General features: G+C 34.6%; 1 protein-coding gene across 3 annotated transcripts in view; it reads right to left on the bottom strand.

The window, feature by feature from the left end:
• URI1 (URI1 prefoldin like chaperone) overlaps positions 1 to 21313 on the bottom strand; it is a 61375-nt gene that overhangs the window by 16473 nt on the left and 23589 nt on the right. For 2 of the 3 annotated variants that reach the window (XM_069548989.1, XM_069548991.1), the window contains 2 exons: positions 10188 to 10266; positions 9009 to 9144 (listed from right to left, as the gene is read on the bottom strand). In XM_069548989.1, the coding sequence (XP_069405090.1) occupies positions 9009 to 9144; positions 10188 to 10266 (215 nt within the window). Of the gene's footprint in view, positions 1 to 9008; positions 9145 to 10187; positions 10267 to 11143; positions 11281 to 21313 lie in introns of all 3 variants that reach the window. The other variant, XM_069548990.1, reaches the window with a different exon arrangement.

Here is a 21313-nt window from a genome sequence, read left to right as displayed (position 1 = left end):
GACAACAAACAAATAAATGAGCAAACAAAAAGCAGAGCTCCTGGGAATTAAAATGTATAGGAATTTAAGAAAAAACAACAAAAAAAAACTCAATCCACAATTCCAAACATAAAATAGAAATAAGATCAAGTAAAAAATTTTAACAAAGAGATGGACAAGAGGAGAGAGAAATTATCAAAGAAATAATAACAAATATTTCCCCAAACTGTAGGACATGAATTTCCACACTGAAAGGTCCCACCAAACACCTAGCAAATGAACTTTAAAAGCTCTACACGAGGTATATCACAGTAGCACTTCAGATCATTAAGAGTAAGATAGGAACCTAAAATTTCTAAAGGGATAAAACACAGTCACATACAAAGGAAAGTGATGGCATCAGATTTTTAAGTAGCAACACATAAGACAGAAAGCCTTCAAAACTGTTTCAACTTTGAATTCTAAATAGATGAGTTACAAAAAGCAGGAGTATAAAAAAATATTTGCAGACATGCAAAATTTCAAAAAATGTATCTCCCACACACCTGTCTAGAAAATTACTGAAGGTTATCCTCTGGTGGCTCAGATGATGAAGAATCTGCCTGTAATGCAGGAGACCCAGGTTTGGTCCCTGGGTTGGAAAGATCCCCTGAAGGAGGAAATGGCAACCCACTCCAGTATTCTTGCCTAGAGAATTCCAGGGCCAGAGGAGCCTGGCCGACTGTAGTCCATGGGGTTGCAAAGAGTTGGACATGACTGAGTGACTGACTAACACACACACACACACACACACACACACACACACACACACCCTCCAACAAAATGAGCAAAACTTGAAAGGAGATGCCGTGGGAATCAAGAAATAGGAAATAAATAAGAGGCAAAGATATGGTACAATGATAAAGGAAAAGACTAGGAAGATAGACATTCTTTGAAACTCAAGATGGGAGCTAGTACAAATCAAAGCAAGACTATGAAGGACTCTAGTACAGAGGTCTCCAAGAATAGAAGTGTTTGGCTGAATTAACAATAGATATATAACTTATGCAACAAACAAAAATAAAACAGTAAACTTCAAATGAAAGGTTGTTCAAAAATGGAAATGGAATTACAGTTAAGCATGAATGCTGAGCAAACAAAAATTGTAATAAAAATACTAAAAGATCGATGGACAGGGAGAAGAAGATGTAAATGAATTACATGTTATCCTTCAATTATAGGTAGGCAACTAATAGATACTACATAAAATTGGAAAAAAAGAATCAAGAAAACAGAATACGCAAAGTACTTGGGAAGTATACATAAAAAGAACAAAGCAAAAAATTAGCTTAAACACTAGATGAAATATCTCTATGGAGTGAGGACTAGAAGCAGAGAGGTACACAGAAGGATGCTACTTTTTCATTATTTTAAGGTATATGATGTTTTAAAGCTATCTACATTTATTATGTAGATAAAACCAAAAGTCAAAAATTTATACTTTATAACAAAATATCAATGCATTTAAGATATACCTCACTGGAGATACTAAAGAATACACATACTGCCTCATAAGATAAATCACAAAAGTTTCTTACCAGCCTATTATCTGCAATACATATTCCACATACACTTGTTTTTTCAAATGCCCAATTTTCATCATTCATCAGAAAATCTTAAAGGATACAGTAAAAAGGAAAACATAGTCCATTCAAAAGAACAAAATAAATCTCCAGAAACTCCCTGAAGAAACAGAGGCATCAGATATACTAGAACAAGACTTTAAAACAACTGTGTATATGCTCAAACAGCTAAAGAGAAATACAAATAACTAAAGTGTGAGAGTTGGACTGTGAAGAAGGCTGAGCGCTGAAGAACTGATGCTTTGGAACTGTGGTGTTGGAAAAGATTCTTGAGAGTCCCTTGGACTGCAAGGAGATACAACCAGTCCATTCTGAAAGAGATCAACCCTGGGATTTCTTTGGAAGGAATGATGCTAAAGCTGAAACTCGAGTACTTTGGCCACCTCATGCAAAGAGTTGACTCATTGGAAAAGACTGACGCTGGGAGGGAGTGGGGGCAGGAGGAGAAGGGGACGACAGAGGATGAGATGGCTGGATGGCATCACTGACTCAATGGACATGAATCTGAGTGAACTCTGGGAGTAGGTGATGGACAGGGAGGCCTGGCGTGCTGCGATTCATGGGGTCGCAAAGAGTCAGACACGACTGAGCAACTGAACTGAACTGAAAGTAAATTTTAAAAACAATACATGAAGAAAGTGAGAACATCCACAAAGTGACAGAAATTATAAAAAGGAAACAAACAAACTCTGGAGTTGAAAAATATAACAACTAAATTCAAAAATTCACTACAGGGTCAACAACATATTTGAACAAGCAGAAGAAAATCAGGATCAGTGAACTCAAAGATTAGACATTTGAAATCATCAAGTCTAATGAACAGAAAAAAAGAATGAAGAAAGTGAACTGAGCCTAAGGGATTCATGGGACATATCAGATAGATTAATATGTACATTAAGGAAATCTCAAGAAGAAGAGAAAGTGGCAAAGGGATTATCTGAAGAAATAATGGCTGCCAAACAAATTCTAAATTTGCCCAAAGATCAACAAATCCAAAAACCTCAACTAATTCCAGGTAGAATAAACCCAGAGACCCCCAACAAGATACATAATCAAACTTTTGAAAGACAGAGAATCTTCAAAACAGCAAAGACAAACAAAATCATCACAAGAGATCTTCATAACAATATAAGCAGAATTCTCAATAGAAACTTTGGATGTCAGAATTCCAATAGGCTTAAAATGCTGAGAGAAAAAACTCTCAATTGAGAATCCCACATTCATCAAACCTGTCCTTCACATAAGAAGGGTAAATTAAGACATTTCCAAATAAACAAAAGCTGAAGGAGTTCCTTATTGTTATGCCTGCCCTACAAAAAACTTAAGGGAATTCTTCAGTTGAAATGAAAGAGGACACTAGACAGTAACTAGAAGCTACATGCCTCTGGGAAAGGCAAACACTGGCAAAAATTAAAAACAGTATAACTATCATTACAGTTTGTAACTCCACTTTTTATCTGCTACAGGATGTAAAAGAGAAGTGCATTAAAAAATCATCATAAATCTGTTAATAGGTACACAATATAAAGGTATGATTTGTGACACTGATAATATAAAGAAGGAACAGAGCTATACAGAAAAGTTTTTCTAAGTTATTTAAGTTATAAAGTGAAAGTCGCTCAGTCGTGTCTGACTCTTTGCAACCCCATGGACTATACTTATACAGTCCATGGAATTCTCCAGGCCAGAATACTGGAGTGTGTAAGCCTTTCCCTTCTCCAGGCATCTTCCCCACCCAGGGATCAAACCCAGGTCTCCCACATTTTAAGCGTATTCTTTACCAGCTGAGCCACCAAGGAAGCCCAAAGTGAAAGTGCAAGCTGCTCAGTCAGGTCTGACTTTGCAACCCCATGGATTATACAGCCCATGAAATTCTCCAGGCCAGAATATGGAGGAATGAAGTTAAGTTGGAACCAATTCAAAATACATTCATTGTTACAACTTTACAATGTTGTAAGTAATCTCCATAGTAACTACAAACAAAATACTTATAAACCATTAACAAAGGAAATGAGAAAGGGGATCAAAACACATTACCACAAAGAAAAAAACCCAACTAAACACAAAGGAAGGCAATAATGAAGGAAATGAGATATATAAAAGCTGTACAAAAGACATATCAAAAAATAATAAAATGGCAATACTCTATAAAGTTACTATAAAGGTAAATGTATTAAATACAATATGGAAGGCACAGATTAGGAGAATGGACAGGCACATGAAAAGATGCTCATCATCACTAATTATTAGAGAAATACAAATCAAAACCACAATGAAGTACCACCCTCACACCAGTCAGAACGGCCATCATCAAAAAGTCTACAAACAACAAATGCTGGAGGGGATGTGGAGAAAAAGAAAGCCTCCTACACTGTTGGTGGGAACTCAAAACTGATGCAGCCACTATGGAAAACAGTATGGAGGTTCCTCACAAAAACTAAAACCAGAGTTGCCATATGATCCAGCAATCCCACTCCTGGACATACATCCAGACAAAACTATAACTGGGGAAAAGTACATGCACCCCTAAATTCACAGCAACACTATTTATAATAGCAAGACATGGAAACAATCTAAATGTCAATGGACAGATAAATGGATACAAATGCATGAATATACAATGGAATATTACTCAACTATAAAAAGAATGAAATAATGCCATTTGCAGCAACATGGATGGACTAAGAGATCATCACACTTAAGGAAAGCAAAGAAAGAAAGAGAATGACAGATACCACACATTATCACTTATATGTGGAATCTAAAGTGATTGCAGCCATGAAATTAAAAGACGATTACTCCTTGGAAGAAAAGTTATGACCAACCTAGATAGCATATTCAAAAGCAGAGACATTACTTCGCCGACTAAGGTCCATCTAGTCAAGGCTATGGCTTTTGCTGTGGTCATGTATGGATGTGAGAGTTGGACTGTGAAGAAGGCTGAGCGCTGAAGAACTGATGCTTTGGAACTGTGGTGTTGGAGAAGATTCTTGAGAGTCCCTTGGACTGCAAGGAGATCCAACCAGTCCATTCTAAAGGAGATCAGTCCTGGGATTTCTTTCGAAGGAATGATGCTAAAACTGAAACTCCAGTACTTTGGCCCCCTCATGCAAAGAGTTGACTCACTGGAAAAGACTGTGATGCTGGGAGGGATTGGGGGCAGGAGGAGAAGGGGGTGACAGAGGATGAGATGGCTGGATGGCATCACTGACTCGATGGACATGAGTTTGAGTGAACTCCGGGAGTTGGTGATGGACAGGGAGGACTGGCGTGCTGCGATTCATGGGGTCACAAAGTGTCAGACACGACTGAGCAACTGAACTGAACTGAAACTAAGACACACATGAATATAGCTATGAAATAGAAAAAGCCTTACAGATATAGAGAACAGACTTGTGGTTGCCAAGGGAGAGGGGAAGTGGGGGAAGGAGTGATTGGGAGCTTGGGATTAGCAGATGCAAACTATTATATACTGGATGGATAAACAACAAGGTCCTATCGTACAGCACACGGACCTATATTCAATATCCTGTGATAAACCATAATGGAAAAGAATATATGTACGTATAACTGAATCATTTTGCTGTATAATAAAAATTAAAACTTATAAATCAACTATACATCAATAAAATTTTCAAATATAAAAAATACACACAACCTAACAACAGAGCCTCAAATATATGAAGCAAAAAATGACACAGTTCAAGTGGTTCTACAATAAGAACTGGAGATGTCAACAGAGGACGATAAAGGACAAAAGAACCACAAAGGAGACTGATAAGGAAAGAGGACCTTAATAATACTATAGAACAAATAGACCTAACAGATACATTCAGAATATTCACCCAACAGGAACAGAGTACCCATTCTTCTAAGGGAAACACAACATTCTCTAAGAAAGACCACATGATAGGTCACAAAACAAGCCTTAAACCTTTTCACAAGCTTGGAAAAAATACTTTGTATGGTTTCAATCAAATGAAATGAAACTAGAAACCAACAACAGAAGGCAAAATGGAAAATTAACAAACAAGGAAATTTAACAAAACAATGAATGCGTCAAAGTAGAAATTATAAAGGAAACTAAAAAATACCTTGAGATCAACAAAAATGAAGACACAACAGATCAAGATTTACAGGACGCAGAGAAACCAATGCTAAGAGATTTATACCTGTAAACAACCTACATTAAAAAAAATCTCAAATCATAATCTTATATGCTTTAAGAAACTTGAAAAGTATAATAAACTATATCCAAAGCTACCAGAAGGAAGGAATAACAACGATTAGAGTAGAAATAAACAAAACAGAGACAAGAAAAACAACAGAAAACAATCAACAAAATTAAAAAGTTGGTTCTTTGAGAAGACCAACAAAATGGATAAGCCTTTACCCAGACTGGCAAAGAAAAAAGAGAAAGAAGACTCAGATGACTAAAACCATAAATAAAAACAGAGATGCCTTTACACACTCACATATAGAATCTGAAATGACATATGCAGTAAACCTGCAGAGGAAGAATAAAAACCTGAGTCGTAAGTAAGAAGTGTATTAATTAAAGAATTAAAATGGTGATAACACTACTTATTTTACAGAAATAGGAATATGAAAGAATAATAGTTAAATGCCAACAAACCTGATAAGCTAGATGGACAAATTCCTGGAAACATACAGACTATTAAAACTGAAACAAGAAGAAACAGAAAATCTGTGTAGTCCTAGAACAAGGAAGATTTAATTAATAATCCAAAACCTTCTAATAATAAAAGCCCAGAACAGATGGCTTCACAGATCAATTCTACCAAACATTCAAAGGGGAATTAACACCAATTCTTAAGCTCTTTTGAAGCAGTGCAGAGGAAGGAATACCATCTATGAGGCCAGCCAGCCAGACACCAAAAGAGAACAGGTATGTCTGAACAGCAAACAAAATTTACAGTCACATAAAAACCTGTACAAAAAGATATATAGCAACTCTGTAACTGCCAAAAATGGAAGCAAACCCAAATGTCTTTCAATGGATAAACAGAAAACCTGTGTACATGAATGTAATGGAACACTATTCAGCAATGAAGTAGTGTTTATACTACTACCTTTTCACATATAGAACAAACTGGATGAGTCAAAGTCAGTCTCAGAAGGTTATCTAGTGTGTGATTCCACTGATACGGCATTCTGGAAAAGGTGATAGAGACAGATCAGGGGTAATAGTATATGACCATAAAAAGGAAAACACAGGAGAGTTTTCGGTGTGGTCCTGTGTCCTGACTAACTATGGTATATCCTGAATCCTATTCTGCTTCCTGATTGCAGTGCTGGTTAAACAAATCTTTAATCACAATTAGTTGTAACTAATAAAACAGTATACCAAATAAAATGCCAACTTCACTCTAATCATTTAAAAAATTAGAAAACTAAAAAAGCTGCTCATATTCATGTTAAATGACAAAATGCCAGACGTGAGCAAAAGGGTAAGGCACTGAGCTTGCCATCTTTCTTTTAGAAATCCTCTTCCTCTGAGTTACCGCCTCTGAATCCTCTTACTGTTGTTGTGTTAAACCCATTTTATCCTTTATTTTTAATATTTTTTAAACATTCCATGACCTCCCTTCACCTTCCCCCGTTACCCTGTTGACCCTGAGGTAAGTATGTTTAACCTGTTATATTTCTTCTGCCTTAAGAAAAATAAAGTATCTTTCTTCAGTTCAGTTCAGCTCAGTCGCTCAGTCGTGTCCGACTCTTTGTGACCCCATGAATTGCAGCACGCCAGGCTTGACTTATATTAATGAAAGAACATTTTTAATAGATGAGAGCTCTAGAATAGCAAAATATTTTTTGGTAAATCACTTTCTAGTGTTAAATACACTAGATATGCCTAAACAATTTCTTCAATTATAAATTACTATAAAACTGTGAAGAAAACAACTATTTAGAATTCACTTACCAAAACAGATTCTCAAACATAATTTTATATATATATTCCAAAAAATATTTTAGATAAATACTGATCCCAAAAGTCATTGCTTTGGTCACTTCCTAAAACTGCATTTAACACTAGAAAGTGATTTACCAAAAAATATTTTGCCATTCTAGAGCTCTCATCTATTAAAAGTGTTCTTTCATTAATATAAGCCAAAATGATCCTAAAGATTTCTTTGCTGAAACATCCAAATGAAAATCAAAGTGAACAAATTTCAAAAGATGAACTGATTTCTTATCAGCAGTTTCCCCAGTAAATAAAGCAAGTCTTCACCATTAAGAAAGACCTTTAAAGAATTATACCCATTCTCTTGGCTCTAATATACATGACTTACTTTAATGTGGTAATGCCAAAAGAATTATCATTGCCAGGAATTATACACAGGCCAAACAATACGATTCTGATTACTGTCACAAAAGATCAAAATATATATCAATTATAAACTTATAGGCTTTGACTTGCAATTAGAGTCTCCAAATATAGATTCCAGGATTTCACTGAGTAAATGAGTTCTCCAACTAGTACCCACTCATATATAAGTGAAATAATTTCAGCTTTAGAAAACTCGGCTGTTTTCTATCCACATGACCTCATTTAAACAGCAGGAGCCTCAAAAATTTGTTTTCAGAAACACATTAAAGTAGAAGAGTAAAAAGCAGGTATGGTGATATTATGCTATCAATTTAAGTATGCTATTACAGAAATAAAAACATGTATTAGATATTAAACAGACCTAATATTAAAATGCAACTAAGTTAGAGACCAAGTGAATCAAACCAACTAAAAAATGTATGGATGGATATACATAAACCAACAAACACTATCTAAAGAAAACTAGAATGACCTCAATGAAATGAGGCAGAAACCTCAAACCATTTAAGTTGTGATGTTGTAGATAGCATTTCTCCACACCTGGCCTTTTCTTCTGTAAAATGGAAACATGAGTTCTTCCAAACCAAAACACATGTTTAAGAATTGTTTCTACTTTGCAAATAGATATTTATCCTAGTCCAATAAGTAGGAAGCAAATTCCTCTGTGTTCTGAAGTATTCTGGGGAAAATTAAAGTCTTGAAAAGCAACTAAAGCAAACCAATTATAAAATATAAAATGACCCCAATTCTTATATCTATCCATCTGCTATCTACAAAACCATGTGTGATGACTTTCACACCTGGTAATTTCTAAAAACATGCTAATGTGGGTGACATTTCCAACCCAGATGTTCCATTCTCCAGTCCACATTTTCAAATGCTGGATCTGCTCAAACTATCTCCAATTCAACAGAATCGAAAATAGCCTGGAGACTTGTGACACTTATCTAATAAATCAGTTCAAGGTACTGTTAATAACAAACAGTCCATCAGCCTGGCACTCTGTGAACCAATAAATATCCAGCAAAGAAACATCATTTATAATTAGTACATACGTTCTTTCCGGTGTTCAACTAAGCCAACAGCCTGCTTTGCTGAACATTTTGCAAACCAATTGTCCCCAAGTAAAACAGTGACTTCATTAGTATGGACAAGTTTTCCTGGCATGAAGGCAAAGGGGCCAAATGGTACCTATTGTTCAAAAAAAAAGAGAAAGAAGGTTAAAAAAAAATTTAAAACACTAAAAACTACATTTTATGAAACAGCATTAAAAGCTCTGTGTGGAGGTCTTTTTTAAAAAATCTCCTCACTGAGAAAAATAAAGTGTCAACTTCATGGACATTTGACATTATAATTTCACTAGGAAAACCTTAGAAAAAATTTAGGTTAATTTATCAACATTAAAACAAGAAAAGAAATGAGCATATTTACAAGAATAGCTTTCAGAGAAATCAGCGTTGCTTCCAAACATATTCATTTTTTGCTCAGTCATAAATCTAAACGAAAGCAAACTAGAAACAAAGTATTAATAAAGACTAACTTTGATTTTTTTCAACTGAAAATTATTTCTGAGAAAATAGGGTCTTTTGGGGGCAAAACAGGAATTAACAAATAAAGAGCTTTAAAAGGTTTACAAAATTTATGAAATATTTGAGCTGGTATAATAAAGAACAATGTATTTTCAAAATATCTGGTCAAAATTAAGAACACAGTCTTCATGAAAAAGAATATTCATGCAAAGAATCTCTTCAGGGCTCACAAATAGAATGATATGTTGATATGAAGATCTGAATATTTAAAAAAATTAGCAGCACCTTTATATATATAAAATCAATGTTCTAGGGTTTAATTCTCCAAGATACATAACATTATGGTCTACTGCTGCTCTGGTTAACAGGAAATGACTACATACCATATTTCTGCTGTACTTAGTTTGCTAACATAGTAAATTTGCATACCAAATATGTCAAATTTTATGCTAACATTTATGCCATTTATGTCATCATAACATAATATAAATCTAAAAAAAGGAAAAGAATACCAACTATTATCACAATTAGTGCATTATTATAAAGTAAAACAGAAACCTTCCTTACTATGGTAGTTATCTCTGATCTAGTCCAGGGAGTCAACTTGTAAATCAATACACATAAAGCAAAAAAACACCTTTTTACTTTACATAGCTAACTTTCAAGAAACAATATTCTACTTTAAAAGAAACATATCAAACATACCATGATATTATAAGACAACTTATCAGGCAAAGTACTGAGTCTTTCTTGAAGAGCATTATAGTCATTATCTACCTTCTTCCTGTTGACAAAAAAAATACCAAATACTATATTAATACCCAAATTAATGGTTCCTCAAGTAGGCTACATATCATAAGCTAATCAAAAACCTAATTTCAGCAATTTAAAGATTAAAGTGTTTTTTAATTTTAAAATCGTGTTTCTACAAAATTTAGCAATGGCATTATTCCACCATACACTTATCAAAGAATTAAGACTCTCAGCTTTTAGATGTAGAACACACATATCTTGAGAATTATTGTTCCCTAAAGTAGAGGATCATCTGAACTAAAGAAAATTTGGAAATTAAGGGAGACAGTAAGTTTGGAGGGAAATGGGCTCAAGATGAAGGAAGAAGAGAGCTGAGAAAAGCTTTTAAAAGAATAAACACTGGTCGTGAAACAGAAATCATCAACACAAAATCTTGAGCAGATGCTTCAGTCTGTCCTCCTCAGAAAACTTTGGGTTGAAAAATCTGGAGTCATCAACTCTTCAGTTATTCATACTAATGTTATTGAGGTCAGAGAGAATCAATCAGGAGCTAGAAGAAGTTAGGTAGAGGTACTATAAAAAGTATTTCCTTTGGGCTTTGGAGTCAATTCCATGTTATATATAAACAGAGCTACCTGATAAACTAATTTCAGATCACCAAAAGATATAAATCTGTAGGAGCAGAAATGGTGATGTTTCTCCCATACTGTGAACCATACTCAGTTCTCACAGCTGCTGGAACTGAATAGCCCTACACTGAACTTGTCTCAAACCTTCTGTGGATACGTGGTTTCCAAAGGGTTCCCTGCTAGGCTGCAGGCTGCAAGCAAAACCAGAGCACTGAAATTTTTTAAAGCAGAGGGATGGTTTTCTCAATTTAAAAAAAAATAACAAAAACAAAAACTCACCAATTCAGCAAGTAATTTAAAAGAACATGCAGAAATTATCAAATTAAAATTAGGATAAATTGCAGTATAGATAATCACTCTCCAGGTGATAAAAATGACTGTTCATGGAATTGGTTTCAGTTTACTCCTTAGCTCCCCTAAAGCAACAAACATAATTAATAAAAACATCTTATTTAGTCTTAAAAATATCAAGGAATTTCACATATTTTAATTCATAGTAAAAATATTCCTGTAGTAAATGTCACATCAATATTTTCCTCTTTACAAAACAGATAGCAGAAGAAAAATGGGAAAAAACCATACATTTAAGAGAAATTAGATCCACACTATTAAGGAGAGGTAGCAATGACCTTAATCTAGGTCTTCTGACCAGTATTCTATCAAGCACGCCTTTTCATTTTTAATCAAGTGTTTTTTAAAAACTTTCCTCTCAAATCCCTGTATATAAATAAACATAAAATGTTTTTATTTAAGGCAAAAGTCATCTTTCTGGATATTTTTATATGAATAAAATGGTAGGAAATTTCAGGAACAGGCCTATATACCAGAAAGAACATGGCTTCGAAGTCAGACCAGAGGATCAATCCCCGCTCCACCATTTAACAAATTAATCCTAGACTTGGTATCTTCAATGGTAAAAAACTGAAATAATACCTATCTCACAGATTCAAAGAGGACTAAATATAAATGGTTTAACACCTTGCCCAGCATTGAACACCTAAATACATTGAGCCTTCAATGACCCTTTTCTCATGAAGTATCAAAAACACCAATTCTAAAATTTGAAAGAAAGACTGTATTACCCACTAAGATAATTTCACTATGTAAAATTCATTCAATTTGATACAAATAGCACAACTTACTTAAAGACAGTATAACTAAACCTAACAATTCAGGAAGCTTCTAGAAACAGGACTGCTGTGAGCAATAAATGGGACAGTTTGGAAGAACTGAAATGACACAATGCCTCAATACCGTGAACTCACTAAATCTATAAATACTAGCAGTTTTACATAAGTAATTTGGCAAATGCTTAGATGACTAATGTTAGTTGCTAAGTTGTGTCCAACTCTTTGCAACTGCACCACGCTGCTCTGTCCATGGGATTTCCCAGGCAAGAATACTGAAGTGGGTGGTCATTTCCTTCTCCAGGGGATCTTCCCCATCCAGGGATCAAATCCAGGTCTCTTGCACTGCAGGCAGATTCTTTACCAACTGAGCCGTCAGGGAAGCCCTAAATGTTCCTATTAATTGCTAAAAAGCTAATGTTAAAGTTAGCATTCAATATGTACTATTTTGGTAAATACACCTGAAAAGGGGGGCAGGTTTCTAACAAAACACCTCTTTTATATATTAAAAGAACAGAAGATTCAATCAAAGACACTACAAGAGGTCAATGTCAGTATTCCAAAGCATATTCAGTTTTAAACTAAATCAATAATTCTCTCTAGAAGAAAAAAACTGTGGCCATATTGGAGAACAGTAAGATCGGAGTTGTTACTTCTAAATTTTTAATTGTTTTCTAAAAATACAAAAAGAAAGGAAAAGATAATTTAAAAAACAGCTCATGCAGAAATCCTTTTTGAAGGGAGGCAAGTAGAGTCAAGCAGCGCCACTGGAAGAAATTATGGCTTAAGGAACTCTCTCCCTGAAATTCACACTAAAGGAAATATTCAGGGTCAAGTGCTTGGTCAAAAAGTTATCTCCAAACAGTCCCTCCTCTAATACTCCAGGCTTAAAAAAAAATCCCATAGAAGATCACAAAGCCTATACAGCAGAAAACACAAAATGACTCTAAGAACTAATGTGTTATGGACAGTATCTTTGTACCAAAATCTGAATAGACTTTTTTCTATTTTACCACTGAGAAACAGATAACTAAATTTTTGGAGACTGTAAAATATGTAGTCAAAGAAGCCAACTGCTTAAAATAACTTTTTTTCAGATGAAAATAAAACCCATTATGTAGTTAGGATAAATCTTTCAAGCCTACTTATTTATTCCATTACTAGATAAGACTTCCTTGTTTGGTTTCACCATATCTGATCCTTACAGATTAGGTTCAACCTTCAATTCTTAATTTAAAAGAATTACCCAATAAATAAGACTTAATTTTCACCAAACATCCTCATGCAATGTTACTTACAGAAAATAAGAACTAAAGCACTATTATATGGCACAGAAGAAACTTTCATAATCTTCTCCTAAATCTTGCTAATCATATGCTATAAGCCTTCTGAGACACACCTAAGGTTTTTATTAAAGAGCAGCAGCAAAAAAGGACATAACTGCAAACTAGTCTTAACCTTAAGGATGAAGACCAGGACAGATCTCATGAGAAATATCTTACTTTCATTAGGCTGTAAAAGTATGAGAGAGCAAGCTAAATGACATGTACAGTCAAGTATTTACAGGTGGAGTATGCAGATGTCCACAATTTTCTTTGAAACACATCATAAAATAAGGGACTAAGGGTTGAGGTATGGATAGCTATGTGATCAAGTTTCATCTATATAATTCTTTCAATTTTTCTGTAGGTTTGAAGATTATCATAACAGAACATTAAAAAGGAGATGGGAGAAATATGAAAGGAACTCTTTAACCCTCTTCTTAAATGTATGGCAAAAAAGAAAACCTCTGTAAAGCAAAAGTAAAAAGTTCTACATCCCATGTTTGAGGCAAGTTGAGTAAAGACTCCAATTTCCAGCTTTCAATAGTAAAAACAGAAAATAAAACAATTCACTGAAACAAAATTTGTTCATTTTTCTCTTTAAAGTATGAAGTTGTAATAGGCAGAAAGTATTGACATTAAGCCCATTTAAAAAGAAAAAAAACTCCTATCATTCTCTTTACCTACTATTCTAAACAAAAAAGGAGAAAATATCAAGAGATGCTTAAAGGGAAAAGAAGGAAAGGGGTTTACATTAATGCTAATATCTAAGTTGACCTGGGATAGAGTTAATTCTTTTTGTTTGTTTGTTAATTTGAGAAATTATAAAACCCAAAGATTTTTGAATATATATATACAATTTTCTTTAGAAACGATTCTTAGTCCATCATACCCACTCTGAAATGTCCTATTAAGCATCCAAGAAACCTTTGTTTCAATTCAATTCACCATTTATTGAGCGCCTGCTCTGCAACCAAGCATTATGCCATATGCTGCAGGGATCATCACTCAAATATAGCATGTCTTTTTTCCTTTTTTTTTTTTTTTTGCAATGCTTCTCCAAGATCTGCTGGCTTGATGGATGCCTGGGTTTTTAACCTCAAAAATTAAGAAAACAGAGGAATGCTGAATTCAGGCATGGTAAAGCGAGAAATTTTTCTCATTTCTAAAGAATGGAATGACTGAGTTTTTTAAAAGTATCCTCTTAAACAGCATAAACAAATTATCAAGGTTATATTAAGCAATAAAAACATTCTTGAAAGAAGGATCTACATGGTTATGCCTTCTGTAATTGATGGGAAATACACTTTTAACCATTCAAAAGTATCTGTACTAAATCAACAGCATTTTTTTAAATGGTCATGGCAAAACAAATTACTAGTAAGAGAAATGACATCTACTATAAAATTCAGGCAATATGGTCACATATTCCTTTATCTCAACTCACACCTAGGAGACATATCAGAAGATGTTGATAAAATAATCCATGTTCTTTATATTTCGAGTCCACGAGAAAACTTTATTTTTAGAAATAGAAAGATGAACCTAAATGTAAAAACTTAGTAATTTTTCAGAAGTTTAATGAAACAAAATTATCTAAACAAAGACAGATGCATCTAACATTGTATGGCTGCTACTGCTTAGTCGCTCAGTCGTGTCTGACTCTGCAACGCCACGGACTGCAGCCTGCCAGGCTCCTCTGTGCATGAGGATTCTCCAGGCAAGAATCCTGGAGTGGGTTGCCATGCCCTCCTTTAGGGGATCGTCCCAACCCAGAGTTCGAACCCAGGTCTCCTGCATTACAGGCAGATTCTTTACCAGCTGAGCCACCAGGGAAGTCTTAACATTCTACTAGATTTATTCAATTTAAGTTTTCAGCAATGAGACAAGAGAATACAATGAATATACACAGCAAAGGTGGAACAGGGGAATTTGTTTGTGCCCCATACCAATAACCATGCACATGTAACTTGAGATCTGTCAGTTTACCATAGGTGCCTGTTTCTTTATCAGCCTTCTTTTGCTCTATGAATAAAATGAGACATGAATTCAACAAAAGAAAGTTTAAAAGTTACAAAAATACATTACTCTAAGTATGAAAGAAACACCCTCAAAGTGCCCAACTGCTTTAGGTGATGAGTTTAGAGGTAATTTTTATTTTATTTTCTAAATTTTCTACAACTGATATATATTTCTATAACAACTCAAAAGAAGGAACTTATAAGAAAAGATGACTTTAGATATGTTAAATTTGTAACTGACTTAAGCTTTGAATATGTGCATCAGTTTCTACTTAGTCTAACATAATTTGTAAGTTTTGTCATTTCAACTTGTTTTCTCTATTTTATTCCTAAATTGCATTTTAGAAAAAAGTAAACTGTTGTGTGTTGTTTTCTTAGAACAGTGACTCGTAACTCTTTATGGCTACTGATACCTATGAAAGACTGATAAAACCTCTAGATCCTTTCCTCATAAAAAGACCCTGTATTTTACATCAATTTCAATAGAAGCCCACTCATAAATCCCTTGAGGTCACTATTTGTTTCAAGAGGTCTTATATGACTAAAAAAAAAAAAAAAAACCAAACACAGCAATCCTGGCCTTGAACCCAGCAAATACTTAAAATTCTCAAAATTATTTTTAACTAGTTCAATTTAAATTTTTTTTTTAAATGGGAAAATTGTCACCAATGTGGTCAAGAGTTCAAAACAAATTAGTAAAAACATTAAACTGTACACAAGCCAAATTTTTTTTACAGCTTACATTTTCCTTAATCACACACTGATACCAACACCTCCTTTTGTCTCAGTACATTAGAATTTAGACTTCTGTATCTCAAAAACAAAGGCTTCCCAGGTGGCCCTAGTGGTAAAGAATGTGCCTGCCAATGCAGGAGAAGCAAGAGACACGGGTATGATCCCTAGGTCAGGAAGATCCCCTGGAGTAGGAAATGGAAACCCACTCCAGTATCCTTGCCTGGAAAATCCCACGGGCAGAGGAGCCTAGTGGGCTAAAGTCCATGGGGCTGCAGACAGTCGTGAACTCCCGAGTGAGCCACCTCTCAGTCAAGCAGCACTGTTGCAATATTTAACCTTCATCCTCACACAGTGCTGTGCTTCAAAGTTTTATTGTAGGCTGCTCTCATTGTATAAAAAATAAGCAAAACTGAATGGAAAATGAAAAAACTCAGAATGCAAAGAAGTATAGTTTTCAAACCTAAAATGGTTAACACAAAGATGAAAAATCATGAGGTAGCCAAATCAAATTGAAATGTAGCCTCAATCAGATATACCAAAATACTCACTGGACTTAAGCTGATTCTGAGAAATTGTGAACCAAATAAAGTACATGGACACTGGAAACACATCATCAAACACTATGTTCTAAATGATGAGATGTCATTAGGGATTCTTTTTATAATACTTTATAATACTCTCTGGGAGGAAAAAAATTCCCCTATAACATATAATTTTGCCTTTTATTTTCCGAAATGCTTTAAGTATCAAACTAGTGTGGTTTTTCCAAAAAAAAAGAAAAAAACATAAAGGCTAGGCAGGGGACTCCTAACAAATTGCAATTACAGTTTACAAATCATTAACTCTTTGAAAAGAAAAAAGCCTTACCCATTTATAATTTGAAATTTGTGACATAAACACACATATAGAATTAAGAAGCTGAAACAAAGTAAAATGTTTTCAAGAGAGGGAGAGAATTTAGCTTCTCCTCAGAATTATGAGAAAATATACCTTTATTCTTTTCTCATTTCAACCTTTTTATAAATGTTTTCATTTTATATACAGAATAAAAAATTTAATACAAATTTTGTTTCTTAAAAAATCATTCTTAAAACATTCAACTTGAATATTTTGGGGGGGGGGGATCTTAATTTGCTTTGAAACATTACACACAAGAATTTCAAAACTTACTTATTAACATCCCAAACCATGTATTAACACATGACATCAGAAAAAGATAATAATTTTAAAAACTGTATTTTTGGGGTCCAGCTTCTCTTGAAAAATAACAAATGTCATGTCTGCTTTACAATCTCCCTCTCAAAGTTCAAAAGCTTCAGAATTTTTATCTCCAAATTTATTTTTTTCCAAAATTAAACATCTTAGCAATATAAAACAGCTTATTTAATGTTTCCATTTAAGTCTGCTTCAGGTAATTTCATAGATAACTTCACTTAATACTTAAAACTCTCTTAAGATAATTGGCAGTAAACAAGACTTTTTTTTAACAATTCACATGCATATAACTTATGATTACAAACAATGCCTAAGATACAGATGATTTCTATGTGCCAGGCATCACATACCACATTTCATTTAATTCTCACAAATCAACACAGGTAATGAGACTTTTTTATGTGGAATATGTTCAAGAGAAGTCATCTACAGTGCACTAAAAATGACCATAAATCTGTTGTCAATCCACTCACCAATAAATGGAGTCTATTTCCCCTCCCTCTGAACCTGGTCTAGTTTTATGAGTTCCTTTGACCAACAGAATGTGACTTGGCAGCTTCCATTCTTGCTGTCCTTGTAGCATCATATAAAGTAAGCCAGATAAAAAGAGCACATGGAAAGTGAGGCCCAGCTAAGCATCACACACTAGCCACCAGACTTGCAGGTGAGGCCATTTTGGGGCTGCAACCACCAAGTGAGCCCAAACAAAATCAGCAAAAAACAACAGAGGTACGTTCAGTCCAATATGCACAACCAAAGAACATTATACAGGCAAATGGTTGTTGTCAGTACACTTGGAGTACTTTTATTACAGAATAATAAAAAATGGATACAATAGCTTAGTAAGGATGTATTTTGAGTTGTAGAAGTCATACTCTGTCCTGTGGTCAATATTTATTTTTAAAAAAATAATACCAAAAAGTATTTGGTAACTCTAAAAATTAGACATCTGACACACAGTGTAGTTCATAGGAACAAAAAGTAACTACTGATTAAAAACATCTCAAAAATACAGTATTATATAGTGTGATGAACAGTGTACAGTTTGACTGCACTTTAATCAGAGTGGGAGTATAACATATATAAACATGCAGAAGAATATACACGTACAAGAACACACACGCATGCATGCATGCACACAGGCAGATATACATACAAATATACATCCCTTGTGCAAGTAATTTCTGCAAAGATTTGCAGGGAACTGGTAAAAATAAGCAGCTATTTACCAAGAAGAGAAGTGAGAGTTTCAAGAGAAGAGGGAAACTACATACCATTTATACCCTTTTGTACCTCTTAAAGTTCGAACTATATAAATAGCAGTTCAGTTCAGTCATTCAGTCATGTTCGACTCTTTGCAACCCCACGGGCTGCAGCACGCCAGGCCTCCCTGTCCATTACCTACTCCTGGAGCTTGCTCAAACTCATGTTCTTCAAGTCAGTGATGCCATCCAACCATCTCATCCTCTGTCATCCCCTTCTCCTCCTGCCTTCCATCATTCCCAGCAAAAGAGTCTTTTCAAATGAGTCAACTCTTCGCATGAGGTGGCCAAAGTATTGGAGTTTCAGCTTTAGCATCATTCCTTCCAAAGAAATCCCAGGGCTGGTCTCCTTCAGAATGGACTGGTTGGATCTCCTTGCAGTCCAAGGGACTCTCAAGAGTCTTCTCCAACATCACAGTTCCAAAGCATCAATTCTTCGGCGCTCAGCTTTCTTCACAGTCCAACTCTCACATCCATACATGACTACTGGAAAAATGTTCCCTTGGTATCTCTAATTTTCTTGAAGAGATCTCTAGTCTTTCTCATTCCAATGTTTTCCTCTATTTATTTGCATTGATCACTGAGGAAGGCTTTCTTATCTCTCCTTGCTATTCTTGGGAACTCTGCATTCAGATGGGTATCTCTCTCCTTTTCTCCTTTGCCTTTCACTTCTCTTCTTTTCTTAGCTATTTGTAAGGCCTCCCAAGGCAACCATTTTGTCTTTTAGCATTTCTTTTTCTTGGGGATGTTCTTGATCACCGCCTCCTGTGCAATGTCACGAACCTCAGTCCACAGTTCTTCAGGCACTGTTGTCTATCAAATCTAATCTCTTAAATCTATTTGTCACTTCCACTGTATAATTGTAAGGGATTCGATTTAGGTCATATCTGAATGGTCTAGTGGTTTTCCCTACTTTCTTCAATTTAAGTCTGAATTTGGCAATAAGGAGTTCATGATCTGAGCCACAGTCAGCTTCTGGTCTTGTTTTTGCTGACTGTATAGAGCTTCTCCATCTTCAGCTGCAAAGAATATAATCAATGCGTTTCAGTATTGACCACCTGGTGATGGCCAGGTGTAGTCATGATTTTAAATGTTTTAACTTACATTTTAAAAAGTTAATATGGAATCCTTTATGTCTCTAAGATGTATACTAAAATATGTCCACATGGAATGATCTGCTTCAGATTCACGCCAAAATAGTTGAGAGATGGGGGAAGAGGGTAGGATGCACTGTTTTAAAAGGAAACAAACAGTTCAGATGAAACCATGAGTTGACAATCACTGAAGCAGAGTGGTGGATACATGTGGGTTCAGTACACAATTCCGTCACCCTTTGAAACTCTTCATAATGAAAGTTTTTTGAACACAATAAAAGCTTAACAATATCACTCAGTAAACCATTTCTCCATCAGGATAAAAGATAAGGGTGTGAACACAAAATATTCAGGAATATTTACAAAGCTTTGGAGGGTTTTTGATTTTTCCTTCTTTCTTCATCTAACAATGAGTTTAAAACTTTTCAAAAAAGATTTCAGAGTTACTGCATTTATAAGGGCCAGTCTGGATAGTCTATAGACATTATCTCACACTTGATCTTCAAGTTAATCACTTTACAAGAAGAAAACTTAAGAATCTTCATAATTCACCCAAGGTGACAAAGTTAGAAAATGACAGAATTCCAACATAGGTCTGTGCCTCCAAATCCCTCCATGCTCTTTAGGAAAGAATTAAAAGGATAAAAAATTACAAATAATCTACACAGAGTTATCAGCCCCATGTGGATCAAACACTAGGAAGTACTCTGACATTTTAATGAGAAAATAGTGTATGGATTTTATAATGCCTTATTTCCTGAGTTAAGTAAAAAGAATTACATAGGAAAAAAGATGTACCTAAAATTTTCTTAAATCTTCACTAAATTGAAAACCACTACTAGCTCTAGAAACGTTACACAAATTCTCAACTATTAGGCTCAAACATTTCCTGTTTATCTGTTACTAATTAAACAAATACTATAAATGTCTTTAAGTAAAACAAAGTTCTGGGGTCTGAATTAATTTTCTCAAAGAGATTTCTGGGGGCAGATCTCATTGCTCTGGATGATTTTTACTCCTTTTCTATAAATATTTTTATTTTGTGTCCTACATTTAAAAAAAATAGGATTATCTTTGAAGGGTAATATTCTAATTCATTACTCTTCCCTTTAAGAATTTTCTAAAACTGCACAAACAAACATAAACATCACTAGCCTAAGACAACACTTCAAAAAAATCACATATTTTGCTCCTCCTTGTTATATTGGTATGTACTCAGAAAGAAGGGGAACTTCATTACATGAATTGTATTTTAGACTATAACACCAAAGGTTAGTGAAAAGCAACATGGTTTTAAAAGTAGTGCATGAGACATCCTTAAAAATAATGTCTCTGTTTTGCTTCCTATCTCTAACCAACTAGCACAGAATTATTGTAATTTCCCTGTTTAGTGTCCAACTATGAATTTTTCCAAGGGTCCCTAACCTCCAAGATCTACTGCTTGATGAACTGTGGTAGAACTAATGTAATAATAATAGAAAGAAAGTACACAATAAATGTAATGCACTTGAATCATCCCAAAACTATTCCTCCTACCCTTAGTACATGGAAAAACTGTCTTCCACGAAACTGATCCCCAGTGCCAAAAAGGTCAGGGGACTGCTGAATTTCTCCATAGCAGGGTCTTTCAATTCCAAACAGCAGTATAATACTGGCATATGGTAGAAACTCAA

The sequence above is a fragment of the Ovis canadensis genome, chromosome 14 (genome assembly GCF_042477335.2).
Source record: "Ovis canadensis isolate MfBH-ARS-UI-01 breed Bighorn chromosome 14, ARS-UI_OviCan_v2, whole genome shotgun sequence".
Lineage (NCBI taxonomy): Eukaryota > Metazoa > Chordata > Mammalia > Artiodactyla > Bovidae > Ovis > Ovis canadensis.
Note: the sequence above shows the minus strand (reverse complement) of the source record. Positions and strands in the feature narration are given on the sequence as shown.